General features: G+C 41.6%; 1 protein-coding gene across 3 annotated transcripts in view; it reads left to right on the top strand.

The window, feature by feature from the left end:
* LCP1 (lymphocyte cytosolic protein 1) overlaps positions 1 to 12,706 on the top strand; it is a 47,152-nt gene that overhangs the window by 19,143 nt on the left and 15,303 nt on the right. For all 3 annotated transcript variants that reach the window (XM_079308170.1, XM_079308171.1, XM_079308169.1), the window contains 5 exons: positions 7,712 to 7,801; positions 9,602 to 9,753; positions 10,448 to 10,577; positions 11,426 to 11,558; positions 12,180 to 12,261. In XM_079308170.1, the coding sequence (XP_079164296.1) occupies positions 7,735 to 7,801; positions 9,602 to 9,753; positions 10,448 to 10,577; positions 11,426 to 11,558; positions 12,180 to 12,261 (564 nt within the window). In that variant the 5' untranslated portion in view covers positions 7,712 to 7,734. The remainder of the gene's footprint in view (positions 1 to 7,711; positions 7,802 to 9,601; positions 9,754 to 10,447; positions 10,578 to 11,425; positions 11,559 to 12,179; positions 12,262 to 12,706) is intronic.

Here is a 12,706-nt window from a genome sequence, read left to right as displayed (position 1 = left end):
AGTACAGGATGGTCTGTTGGACGCTCTGTGCATTTTTGCAGTTATCCAAGTTATCCAAAGGGAAGGCTGTAGGATGGGAAATAAATTCCTGCCCCTTGATGAAACAAGTAAGGTGTTCTGGACATGGAGGCTGTGCCAACATGTAGGAGAGTGGCATGTGAGAGGGATGAGAGGGATGCCCAGTGAGCAGGCTTGGGGACACGCCATAAAGCCAAATCTTCCTTCAGAGGAAAGGGGAGCAGGAGGACTGTGCCTTCTGCTGCTCCAGATCCTGCTTGGCTTCCCACTGCACATTACAGCTCCCAGTATGGCACCATTGCAGGATGGGGGTCCAAGCAATAGCATGGCTGGTAAGGAGGGCTGTGTTCAGATGTGATCTCCTTTTTCTGGTTTGATTTTGTGGGGGAAAGGGCCTGGTCACTGCTGGAATCACTGAGGTGTCCTGCAGGACTGAGGACAGAATTCAATTCCTGGGATGGGAACAACAGCAACAGATCTGTAAATCCTTGTGGAACCAGTCAAATGCAAATACGTATTTGTATCTAAAAACCTCCTTTTTACAGCTGGAATATGTTTTTAATATTTTCCATGCACAGAGGAACTTTTTCTGCAAACGAGCTGGAAGCAGAGGCTGTCTTCCCCTTTTCTTGCATTAGTTACTCAGCTTTCACAGCACATTTGGTCAGTGCTTTGTGACCCAACCTCTTGCCATCAGGCTGAAGCACACAGGAGTAAGAAGAGAAGATTTTATCCGTCTGTCCAGGGTTTTATGCCCATCTACCACCTCAGTGGTGATGCTGCAGAGTTGGGATAGATTCTCATACCTATATCCAAAGCAGATCCTGCAGATGCTCTCCTCTTCCCCCACCTCTGCTAGTGAAGATGGAACCAGGTGGGACAGGGCTTTCCATGCCAAATGAGACACCTGTTGAATGACTGAACTGTTTGCCAGTTTGAGAATCAAAATGCTCTTTTATCTATGGAAAAATGTATTCACTTTAAAGCTAGCTAGCCTGTGTTGATAAAGAGATGAAAAAAATAAGTGACCCAACCAAAAATGTAGTGTACTGGATCATTTTTTCTTTTACTTTCTTTTATTTAAAAAAAAATATTCTACAGACTCTGATTGAAAAATAATATGCACCTGTATGCTGTCTCTCTAGTAGAATATATCTGACAGATACAAGACACATCAGAGCTCTGCTTTTTCAATGTCTTAATTTCCTTGAAGGATTAGCCCTTCCTGCCACTGAGTGGTATATTGGAAAGAGATCTCCATCTCTTTACAGACCCTGTGGATTTTCCCTTCCTAAGCCCTGTTGACAAGAATTTGATTTAGGACTAAGGCATCACATTGACAAATAAGGTCCTTTATAAAATGGAACATTAACAAATAACTCATGGGCATCGCTGTGTTCTTTCTGAACAGTGATAAATATATTTTCTCTGTATTTTTTTCCAAATTGTATAAGAAAAAGAAACAGAGTGCAATATCTTAATAATCCCACTGCCTACATGCATGGTAACATTTGCTGTTGCAGACACCACTCTTTTAAAAAATCTTTGAGGCAAAGATTGTAATTTATTGTGGGCTAAATAATAAATCTTTTTAATGTACTAGGGAGGAAGTATTTGCCATGTCTTCAGAAAGACTCCTCTTGGTGTCTTCAATGCTGATTTAAACAGCAAGATCCCGCCCAAACTGAAGAGACTGTGATCCAAGTCACCCATTGCTAACAGAGCCAAGTATGTTTCTGTCTACTTTAGGATTTAATATTTAGCTCAGCATCTTTGAAGAAATTTAAAAAATACTCTTATTCATCTGCAGTTATTTCAGTAGGGAAAATGTCATAGCCTAACATGCACAACATGAAAAACAAACTTTTTCTAATGAAACACTTCATGTGTTTGAAAATGTTGCCATTTGTGCTTCTAAAATGAAAAGTCCTTGTGTAAGAAGTGTGTCTAATTGGGCATGCAGTCTCAAACCTGTTTTGTCAGCCATGGTGAACAGCTGTCTGAGTAATTCAGCAGCATGGAAGAGAGGTATGAATGCTGGTTTTTATCTTGCATCATGAGCAGAAAAAAAAGCTGTTACAAAAAAATATCCACTCAGTGTGCCTGGAAGCTGTGACACCAAACAAGAGTAAAGGACATCAATGGGATTGTTTGTTTGTCTAAGAAGGCTGAATACCCCAGAGCTATCACTGCAAATGATCACTGGCAGCTCACTTTAATTTAGCATTAAAGCTACTATCCTATTTTGCTGTGGGTGCAGTATGGATCACCCTCCTGGTGCAGGGATATATATACATTATTTTGATCAGAGCTGTAAGAGAAATAACAGCTAAAAATAAATATATAGGAGAAAAGCATGATAGTAGCAAATATGCTAAGACTGAAGTTTAGTTGAGAGATAAACTATTCTAGATTATGCAAAAGAACATGTTTGGTTCATCGTCGACAAGATGGGTTTGCCTGCTACATTTTAGTTTTGCTGATGGGCACAAGATGAAACTTTCAAATTGAGGAACTTCTAGGCCACACTGCTGTAGTTTTGTAGCATTGATTCTTCTTTCAATATGAGATCTGTCATGTGGTTTATCTTTTTCTCACCCTTTAGTGACAATAAAAATGGCAAAAACTTGTCTCCAGAAGGAAAGTATCAAAACCTAACTCAAAAATCTTCTCGTCTCTTCCTCAGCCCTTCCAGACTGTAGGAAATAAACTGAGACAAATAATTTGAACAGAAATGCATATGGATATATGGACTTATGTGTAGTATCTTATGAGAGAAAGAGAGAAGGAAATATTTCTGGGGAGGAATATCCTATCAGGGATATTCTGAGGAGTGACCAGGAATAGGCAGATATGCAAAGGTGCAATAAATATGGGACAAAGATGGAATATATATGAGACACTCTTGGTTTCTCTTGTACTTTTTCTGGCCTTCAGGACATTCCAGATTTATCACAAGAGTTTCTGCACAATTCTGAGGCCTCTTCTCTCAATCTTCTCTGCTGGTGGAATGGCCCAGGGCAGGCTGTGCCTTGGGGGAGGATTGCTGGGGTGCCCCTTTGATATCAGCTGGGAGGGAAAGCCTAATGCAGAAGCGAGCTGGGGGAGTATTCCCCAGTCCTTATAGATAGCTGGACTTTGGAAATCGAGTTTGTGAATGAGATAAGGAAGAGAAAAGGAGCTAGAGCTATGAGCTGTGGTAAAGAAAAAGGCAGAGTTTTGTGTGTGCAGGGGTACAGCCTCACTACCCCCTGAATCTTTGACAGCTGTGTTTTGCAACATCGAGTGCCTCTGATTTCATCACTTCCAGAAAAAAATAAGCAAGTTTGAAGAGAAGATAGCAGGAAATTTATATATGCCAGGTAACAGGAGTCATGAAACTCTCCAAGTTAGAGAGCAAGACAAGCAGCAAGACAGCAAGACAAGTTATCATATAATTAGCAAAGTACTAGTCCATTAACAAAACAAAGCCCTGATGGTAGGAAGTGAGTAAATTTTAGTAGTTTCTTTGACTTTCCTGTCACCAGGTTCACAGTTATGTTGTTCCTGAGTAAATGTGTTGATGAAAGGTAGTGTTGTCCCACGAAACGTGCTTTTATTGAGGGGAAAGGTACAACTCTATGTCTGTCTATAAAGTGCCATTTCACATCTTCAAGCTTTTCATTACCTTGCTTGCAACAAAGCTTAAACACCACAGCACTGGAGAAAAGATCAAACAAGGTAACCATTTAATATAAGCTTTGGAAACCTTGAGGTTCTAATGGCTCTGTTGTGTATTATTTATAGTGCATGGTGGGTGTACACTTTGCCAAGCAATGCATAACCAGGCAGCTCCTCTGACTATGGCTTCAAAATCTAAAAGAAAATTAAAGAACATCAATATCACCGTGTTTCAATTTAGCAATTATGTTCAGGTTTAAGATTATTTTAGTTCTTCCTTTATATTCCAGTCTAAAAAGAGTTTGTTATTAGATCTCTTAAAACATCAATGTGGTCATAGGTTCTTCTGAGGATAAGGTCAAATAAAAGGAGGCTTTAGGGCACAGCTGTGACATATTGGTTTGGAAATGATGGCAGGGAGGGGAGTGCTTTGTTAGAGGCTCTTTTGGGATCAGTATGCTTAGCAGAGATCAGCAGCTTAGGTGAGAACCTCTTCCCTTTTTTACACTAACTGGTAACTCAGAAGTCTTCTGAGGAGGAAAGAGTGTATTTGCACAACTTTATGTTTTGCTTTTGCAACAGCAGGCTTATGCTGCTTGCCAAACAAGAATGAAGTGTCACTTCCAGGCAGTGCTGTGACCTGGATGTCTTGAAGCCACCCAATCTCAGACTGTCTCACAGAGTTTTCTATTTTCCTTCTGAATGTTTAAATCCTTCCATTGATTTCTAGTTGGCACTTTGTTTATCAATTTATTTATTTATTTATTTATTTATTTCTAGTTCCACTGCTTTTATTGCTCTGGGAGCTGTCTTTCCCTCCTCAGCATCCTGTCCCAGCATCTAAGCATGTGCTGACTTTGACCTCATTCTCCCTAAGACACTTCAGTTCTTTCACTGATCTTCCATCACACCAAGTCCAAGATCCTTCCTCCCAGCTGCTCCTGATCTTCAATATCTCAATTGTGCTTACAGCTAAGCTGTTTGTGTTCAGTCTGTACCAAACTCCCCTCTTCCCTTCTGTCCTGCCAAACCTCTCCCCTGCCCAGCTTTTTCTTTGCTTCTGGCCATGCATCACTTTGCTCAAAGCCATTGCCTGGTTCTTGCCAGCTGGTTTTCCCTTTGCTCCTCCCTCAGATAGCTTCTCAACAAATGTTCCCTCCAAAAGAGCTCTTTCAACTTGTTCACATTGCTCATCATCATTGCTCATTCACATATTCTCCTTTGCTCTTCTATCATCCTCTGCATTTTTTTCTCTGCATTTGCCTGGTCATAATGATTTTGCAAACAGTTTGGAGCTGAGCAGTGCACTGTGTGCTTACAATGCCTTGTGAGTTACCAGTAATTGGAGTATTCACCCAGGATTGTTGGATGCCCTCTTGATGGGATGCTCAAGGTATTTTCAGTTTGCATTGGGGTTGGTGAAGTGCTGAAAGGGGTTGAACCCTAGAAGCAAATGTCACTGCTCTAGGCTGGTTAAATCAGAAGAAAATACTAGGCCTGACCTCTCCCACTACTATCCAGAAGCATTTTTCACCTCTGTGTGCCTAAATATTATCATTTAATGATCTAAGCAAAATAAGCATTTTAAATACTGAAAGGTGGATTTTTGAAAGGGGATTTTATCCTTTTTTGCTATGTGTTGATGAGGCTTTGGACTTCTACTCACTTGATTTCCTTATGCTTTGTTTTTCCTACTTGAAGAATTTAAAAAAATTACAGTGATTTTTCATTTTGAATAACTCTGAAGCCTTTAATCTGGATATTCTGGTGCCTTTCTGAATTTCACTGTCATGAAGCCACAGTGAGATGTTAATCAGCAACGCCCAGTGGATTTAGATGCTGGAACTGACAGGCTGAAAGAGGTGCTATGAGGGTGAAACTGTAGGAGAAACTGTTGTGTGCTGGAGCAGGCAGTGACCATCCTTCTGTCACTTCTGAGGACACCACCCCCCAGGTGATGGAGGACCAGTCCTCATTCTTGGTGTGCACCTGAGATGAGTCTGATTGCTCAGATAAGTGTAGTTACCTTCACAACAATGGATAATTCTGACCTAAAGAAGTCTAAAGGGGTCATTACAGCAAAGCCCTTCATCCTATATATTAGTATAAATGTACACATGTGTAAATATATGTACTGCCAATAGGATTCTCAGTATTTGACAGATTACTTAATTATGTATCAGAGGTCATAACTTCTCATGCAATCTAGAAGAGGCCATTTTATGTTGGTGATACTTTTTTCTGAAGGTTCCTTTGCAAAAGTAATGTTACAGGCAAAAACCTGCAGTGTTTCCTACCTCTTAAACCTAGAACAGTCTTCATGTTGTTGAAAGTTGTGTTACAAATGATATTGCTTGATCAAGTGACTGGACTAGAAGGAGTGATCTTGCAGTGGAATATGGATTTTCTGCCTGATAGTGCAATATTTTCATGTGGCCAGGTGCATTGCAGTTAACCCATAATTTGTAAAAACACACAGCAGGCAACAGAAAAAGATTGGCAGTGAGGAGTCAGAAGCAGGAAAGATACCAGGGCAGCCTGGAGGAAGACAATGGATCTAATTTTACCCTAATATACGTAATTATATAATTATTATCTGTATATAATAATATACAGATTGGTAGTGGATCATAGGGGTTTTTAAAGGTAATCCTTGAAAGTATGGTGGTTAGAAGCCAACTGCAAGAGCAATGGCATTATGGAATCTGCTGCATTTCTCTATTTATGAAGGTTGGAGTGAGTTAACAGGTGTTTTTATTGCTGTCCTCATCCTAAAACCACAGTGATTAGGCAGGGATAGGGTGCATGATACTACTGGGAGGCAGTAGACAAGAAGTTAACCACATGAGACTGCTTTTGAGCTATTTCAATGCCATGCCCATAGTGGTTTTTACAGACACAAGGAATCAATGCCTGAGTTCAGCAGAGCATTGAATCTGAAGCCCAGATAAGCTGTACATAACTCTGTGTTTTTACAGAGGGCTATAAAAAAATCTAGTTTTTTTTTTTTTTAAATTATGCAGTGTGAATTTTAATTTGGGAATGCCATATTTCTGATTTTTTCCCCTCATTTGATTATTGTAGCTGCAGCAACCTCTTCCCAGGATCAACTCAGGTTTCAATTCTATTCTATTTAAATAATTGTTTGGTTAATTAATACTTAAAGAGACATAGAACACTATAGTCATTCTCACAAATTTAGAATGATAGTCTGTCTCCTGAACAGCTTCCTCATGAATAGATGCAAGGGACAGTAGGTGTATGAAAAAGCAGATGGGGATAATGTGTGTCTTCTGGTAGAGTATTTAATGATGGCATAAAATAAAGTGAACTTTCCCTTCCTGGTTATTAAGAAAAGTGCCTGTAAAGTGAAAGCCTAATCCTTACTCCTGTTTTATATCTTTGATGAGAGAAAGGGCAGGAAAACTCCTTCTGGCCACACATTCCAAAAGCTACCCAACCTCAGGCACTAACTTAGACACCTTGGAAGGAAAATCCCTAAATCCCCATTATATCCAGGAGGAGAAATAGGTGACTTTTGGGACGCCAGATCTGATGCTCTGAGCATCTTGTGAAGGAGCTTCTCTCCATCCCTCCACCTTGTAAGGGTGAGCAGCCTCCTCATCAGGTACCCAAAGGTGAGTGGTTCAAATGCCCCCTGGGGCTCTGTCTCCAGCCCAGGAAGCACCCAGGGCTGCTCCTCTGCCAGACTGCTGAAGAAATGACTGGTGAATTGTGTTTCCAAGAACCAGCACAATTTAATCATGAGAAGTGAAAGTCAGCAGAGGTCGGATTTGATTCCAGTTAAATTAGTACAAATAGAACTGTCGTAATTTTGAGCAGGGCCTGGCAAAACAACAGGAGGGGCATGGAATTGTGTCTCATCTGCACAGGATTTTATCCCTTCCCTTGATCTCAGGATACAGAGAGGAGCTGGGTGTTCAGCCATGGTTCCAGAACTTTTATAAACCCTTTATAAACTCTGTTTCATCACCAAGAGCAGCAAATGAAACCCAGTGTCTCCTTGTTGCAGAGCTGCCACCGCAGAGGTAGGAGATGGCATCGGCAGCGCACTTCTCCGAGGAGGAAATGGCAGAGCTCCGGGAGGCTTTCGGCAAAGTTGGTGAGTGCAGCCAGCAGCAGAGGCACTGCTGAAGTGTGAAACTGCAGCCTGCTCATTTCTCATGGTGTGACTGACCAGCCAGAAGGAAATGGAGTTTGCTACAGCACTGCTCTGTTCTGTCACAGCAACCACAGAAAGCCTGTTCCTGCTGCTGCAGGCCACCCTGTTGAAACCACACCAGCTCATTGGCCTCTTACAGGGGAGGTGCTGGGGCTCCAGCAGGGTTTACAGAAAATCTCAAAAGCTGTACAGCAAACCATGTTGGAAATATTCTCCATGGTTTGCCCAAGAATCTTGTTTATTCACCACAAATTATTTGGAAGGCAAAAAGGTCTTATTTTAATGTGAATTGAGGGAAGCAAGAGTGTGGAGAGGACAAATATGCAAAATAAAATATTTGTAATCCCTTCACAATGACCTTTCAAACCTCATATTTCTACTGTGTTTTCTTTCCAAACCTTTAGACATCTCATCTATTTTTTCTCCTTTAAAGTCACACAGACCCATCACTGTCTGCCCAAATTCTAAAGGTCCTTGTGCTTCTCACAGCTCACTTAACTTCTACCAGCAGATCTATCAGCCTCACTGGATTATGCACTCATCAGTTGTCGTTGCTGATTCAGGTGTTGATTTCTGAGCACACAATAGTCTAGGCTGGCAGTCTTAAAAATCTGGTCCCTGTGAGTGTCCTGTATGCAGTGACAAGGCAAATCACAGAATCCTAGCATGCCCTGGCTTGGAAGGGACCTTAAAGATTATCTAGTTCCTACCCCACTGCCATGGCAGGGGCACCTTCCACCAGATCTGATTGCTCCCTGAAATGCTGGAAGGAAGCTCTCATTCCTCTCCCAGACATTTCCCCCTCCAAGTCCAGATCCTTTTGTTGTATGCCATGGTGGGATGGACAGGATGCTCTTTGCAATCCATATTAATCTGTGCTACTGGTGCTGAGAGCTGAGTGTCTTTTTGCAGCATGCAACAAGTGACTCATATTGCAACTTACTATGCAGGAAATCAGCATACACTGCTGTGAAATCACCTCAGCCTCCAGGATGGGGAAAAGGAATCTGTGGAAAAAGAGACACAGATAAAAGCCAAATATAAATAACCACATGTAACTATATAGACATTTATCTATGTCATAACCATAGTGTTTTAACAGAAACTCTCCACGTGATAAGCTCAGTTTGCTTTTTTATCTATGGAGTTTTTCACTAAGTGGAGAATAAAGGACTATGAGCCTGTGTTGGTGATCTCATCAAATACTACCCAGGATCTTGCAGGAAGCTCAGCAGGAATATTCATGTTAGCACCATCACAGAGAAACTGAGAAATTTTTGTTTTGAGGATGACCATATGCAGTTCCAGCTTACTTCTAATGTTATTAGATGCAGAAAACAGACCAAAGTCACAAATTATACCTATGGATAAGTGCATATGTGTAATTTGTCAGCTTTATTTTCTTTAGCTATTCTGTAGAGGGGATGCTTCCTCTGTAGATGGCATTTGCCTGTGTGTAAACCTTGGAATGGTAATTATACCGATTTAAACCTAGCTTTGTTAAGATATATATATGTCTAAAAATATAAATTTGTCACTGTGAGTTTTTGTTTGTTAAAAAGTGATTGTAATTCTTTCTTGGGTGTAAGTAACACCAAAGAAATTGAAAACACCAGATTTCAAGGCAACAAGTCTTTGTATATAATGTAACTTTCCCTGGGTGAAATTAAAATACCCTTTAAGTGCAGAAAATGTCATTGGGCTGATGTAGAATGTGAAAGTTTGCTTTAATCTTTGCAGATATCAGCGGGAATGGCTTCATTGATACCAATGATTTAACAGAGGTGTTGAAGGCTGCCAATCTCCCTCTCCCAGGATATAAAGCCAGAGAGCTCATTCAGAGTCTGACAAGCACGGGGAATGGCAGGATCAGTTTTGATGAATTTATTTCAGTAAGTAAGATGTTATTCATTTCAGTCACTCAAGGTGATCCCCAGGGCACAGCAGAGGCACAAGCACAGGGTCTTGTGGGCACCTCATGAATCCAATGAGCCTCCTCATCAGAAAAGTTGAAAGCAGAAAGTAGCCAAGCTGGGAATTCTGCAATTAACTGGGGCAAGTTATGTAAATACAGCTGCTCATTGCATAGATGTCGTATCTTTCAGTTTGGTTGATGCAGCAAGATGAAGGTTTTCAGTTATATACTGCAAAAAGATGGTGTTCTGGCTAGATGTTTACAAAAAAGTTTAAGCAGATTGAAAAGTTCATTGGGCATTTTTTAATCAAAAAACTTCTTCTTTTTCTGGTCTGGACTGGGTCAAAAGCAAATGCTAAAATAGTGGAACTTCTCTTGGGATGGATAAGTAGGTTTTTACTTGCTCTTTCTTCAAACCCAAACTGCTCTGCTCCAAAGTAGCATTTTTGTTACTTAGCTGATCTTCATTCCCTGATTTGAAAGTACAAAAGCTGAGTATAGTCCTGTTGTACCTCAGCAGATCCACAGATTGTACACAGAAACCCTGAAAACACTCCAGCTGCCCTTCCCTATTTACGAAGCAGAGAGAATGTGCCGCCTGGCCCGAGAGCTCACTGTTTTAGCTTGGTGTAATTCTCCAAAATTCTAAAATCCTCTCTCATGCCTGAAAGATTTTCCGAGACCTGAAGAGCGATGATGTGGCCAAGTCGTTCCGGAAGCAGATCAACAAGAAGGAGGGGATCTGCGCTATCGGCGGCACCTCGGAGCAGTCCAGCGCCGGCACGCAGCATTCCTACTCGGGTACAGCAGCTGCCAGCACTAGCACCGGCACTGCCACTGCTGCCCTGCTCTCCAGGGAGACAGGGCACGGCTGCCTTTGCTGATAACCCACTGCCCTGGACAGCCACTCATTCTGTAAACTCCAGATAGTTCCTTTTCCCCATGGAGGGCACAGCCCCATCAGGGGTTTTCTCCAAGCTTTTGTTACCTCCTGACCACAGCTCTCTCTGAAGCAGTTCCACAGGGAGGAGATCCTACTCTTAGCTATCTTCTGCAAGGACAAGAGTGGGGGACTGACTTCATCCCAGAGGGCAGCTCCTCTGAGCTCCTGGGAGCCATGTGGGCTGCTGCTGGTACAGGACAGTTGTGCTTCAGCCCCATTCAACACAGGCACATCATCACCCTCTGAATGCTCCTTGTCAGAGCCCAATCCTGGCCAGGCTTTTCTCGATATTCCCCATGAAGAGGCTGTAATGTCCAATACAGAGTTGTTTGAAGTTATGTGGGATTCTTATTTAGCAGAGTGGTGCAACGATGCATTCAAATTACGGTGAAAGCACAAATTACTGCTTGCAGAGCTTGGCATCTGCACCACACATTTGAATCACGTGAGCTTCATTACCAGTCTCTGTAATATGTCTGCCCTCATGACCCAGGCAACCCCAGTGAGTGGGAAGGGGTATTGAAGGGGTATTAACCAGCCCATTGCTGTCCTCAGCTCATTTGCTTCTCTCCTGAGAGCCTCTTCCACATGGGCTTGTGTTGATCAGTCACACTGGTGGGAAAGGCTCCCCCAGTTCTGCCTTTGTAGGTAAATGATGGTAGAGGTACTGCACAGCACACTGATGGATCTGATGTTGTGTTCACAGAGGAAGAAAAATATGCCTTTGTCAACTGGATTAACAAAGCCCTTGAGAAGGACCCTGACTGCAAGCACGTGGTGCCAATGAATCCAGAAACAGATGACCTCTTCCAGGCAGTCGGTGATGGCATAGTGCTTTGGTAAATAATACCTTTCTTTCTCACAAATGGGAACCATGAGTCTGCAAAAACTCACATTTCTGTTTAAACCTGCTGAATTCAGAACCTGCTGAATTTACATTAATCTCAGGAGTGTTTGCAGACTCAGGGCCTTGATAATACTAGGGGGTTTGTGCTTCTTTTATCTTCAAAAATATAAAGCATTTTTCATTCTTAATGAGAATTTTTCCCTGCCTCTAGACACTTACAATTAGATGAAGTCAGTGAAATTTGAGGAGCTGCTTGGTTTTACTTTTGCCCAAGGACTTTTGGTGTTTCACACAAAGAGCACAAAATAGTGAGTGCTTCCACAGACATTTCCTGAGCAATAAACTTCTCACACAACTTCACCTTGTGGCATTCTTGGCTTCACACCTATCGTACATTCTGTATTAGCCCAAAATAACTGCTTAAGCATTGAGTGTGTGCCTCTGTGTATATATGCAGAAGCAGAGGGTGATCATCTGTTTTTTTTAAGTACTGTTCCAGTTCATAGACTTCTCCTGCAATGTACACACAAAACCTATACCTGTATTTTGTGCACATGTAGCTTAGTGTGCACAAAAATAACAAGTCTTGATAAGTTTTTTCTTTTATTTCCAGTAAGATGATCAACTTTTCAGTGCCAGATACCATTGACGAGAGAACAATCAACAAAAAGAAACTCACGCCCTTCACAATACAGGTACTAAAACACTTCAGAGTTCTTTGCTTTTCCCCTTAGGATGCTTTCATGTAATCACTTAGATTCTGCCCAATACAGTCAGGCAAAGCTGTTTGTGGCACAGTGAGATACTCAGGTCCATGTCATAAAAACACAAAAACTCATATTTACATTTCTTTCCAAACATATGAGCAACCTGACTAACAAAACACAATGAATAATGTTCACCAGATCAGAGGGGTTTTTTTGTGGTAGATGCCATAGGAATGCAAGAGCACGGAGATAGTACAGTAAGCATTTTCATTTGGAGTAGGTCTCAGAAGGCTGAAACCCTCTTTTAAGGCATGACACTGGACTTGAAGTCAAAACTGCTGTTGTTGCAGTCTGATGTCCTCACTAAAATATTAACTGTAACCCTGGAAGTACCTGTGCAACATGCCTGAAATTAGACCATTGCTGTTGAATG

This window comes from Erithacus rubecula (assembly GCF_903797595.1).
Source record: "Erithacus rubecula genome assembly, chromosome: 1".
NCBI lineage: Eukaryota > Metazoa > Chordata > Aves > Passeriformes > Muscicapidae > Erithacus > Erithacus rubecula.
The sequence above is the reverse complement of the archived record's forward strand: the minus strand, read 5'-3'. Positions and strand labels throughout refer to the sequence as shown.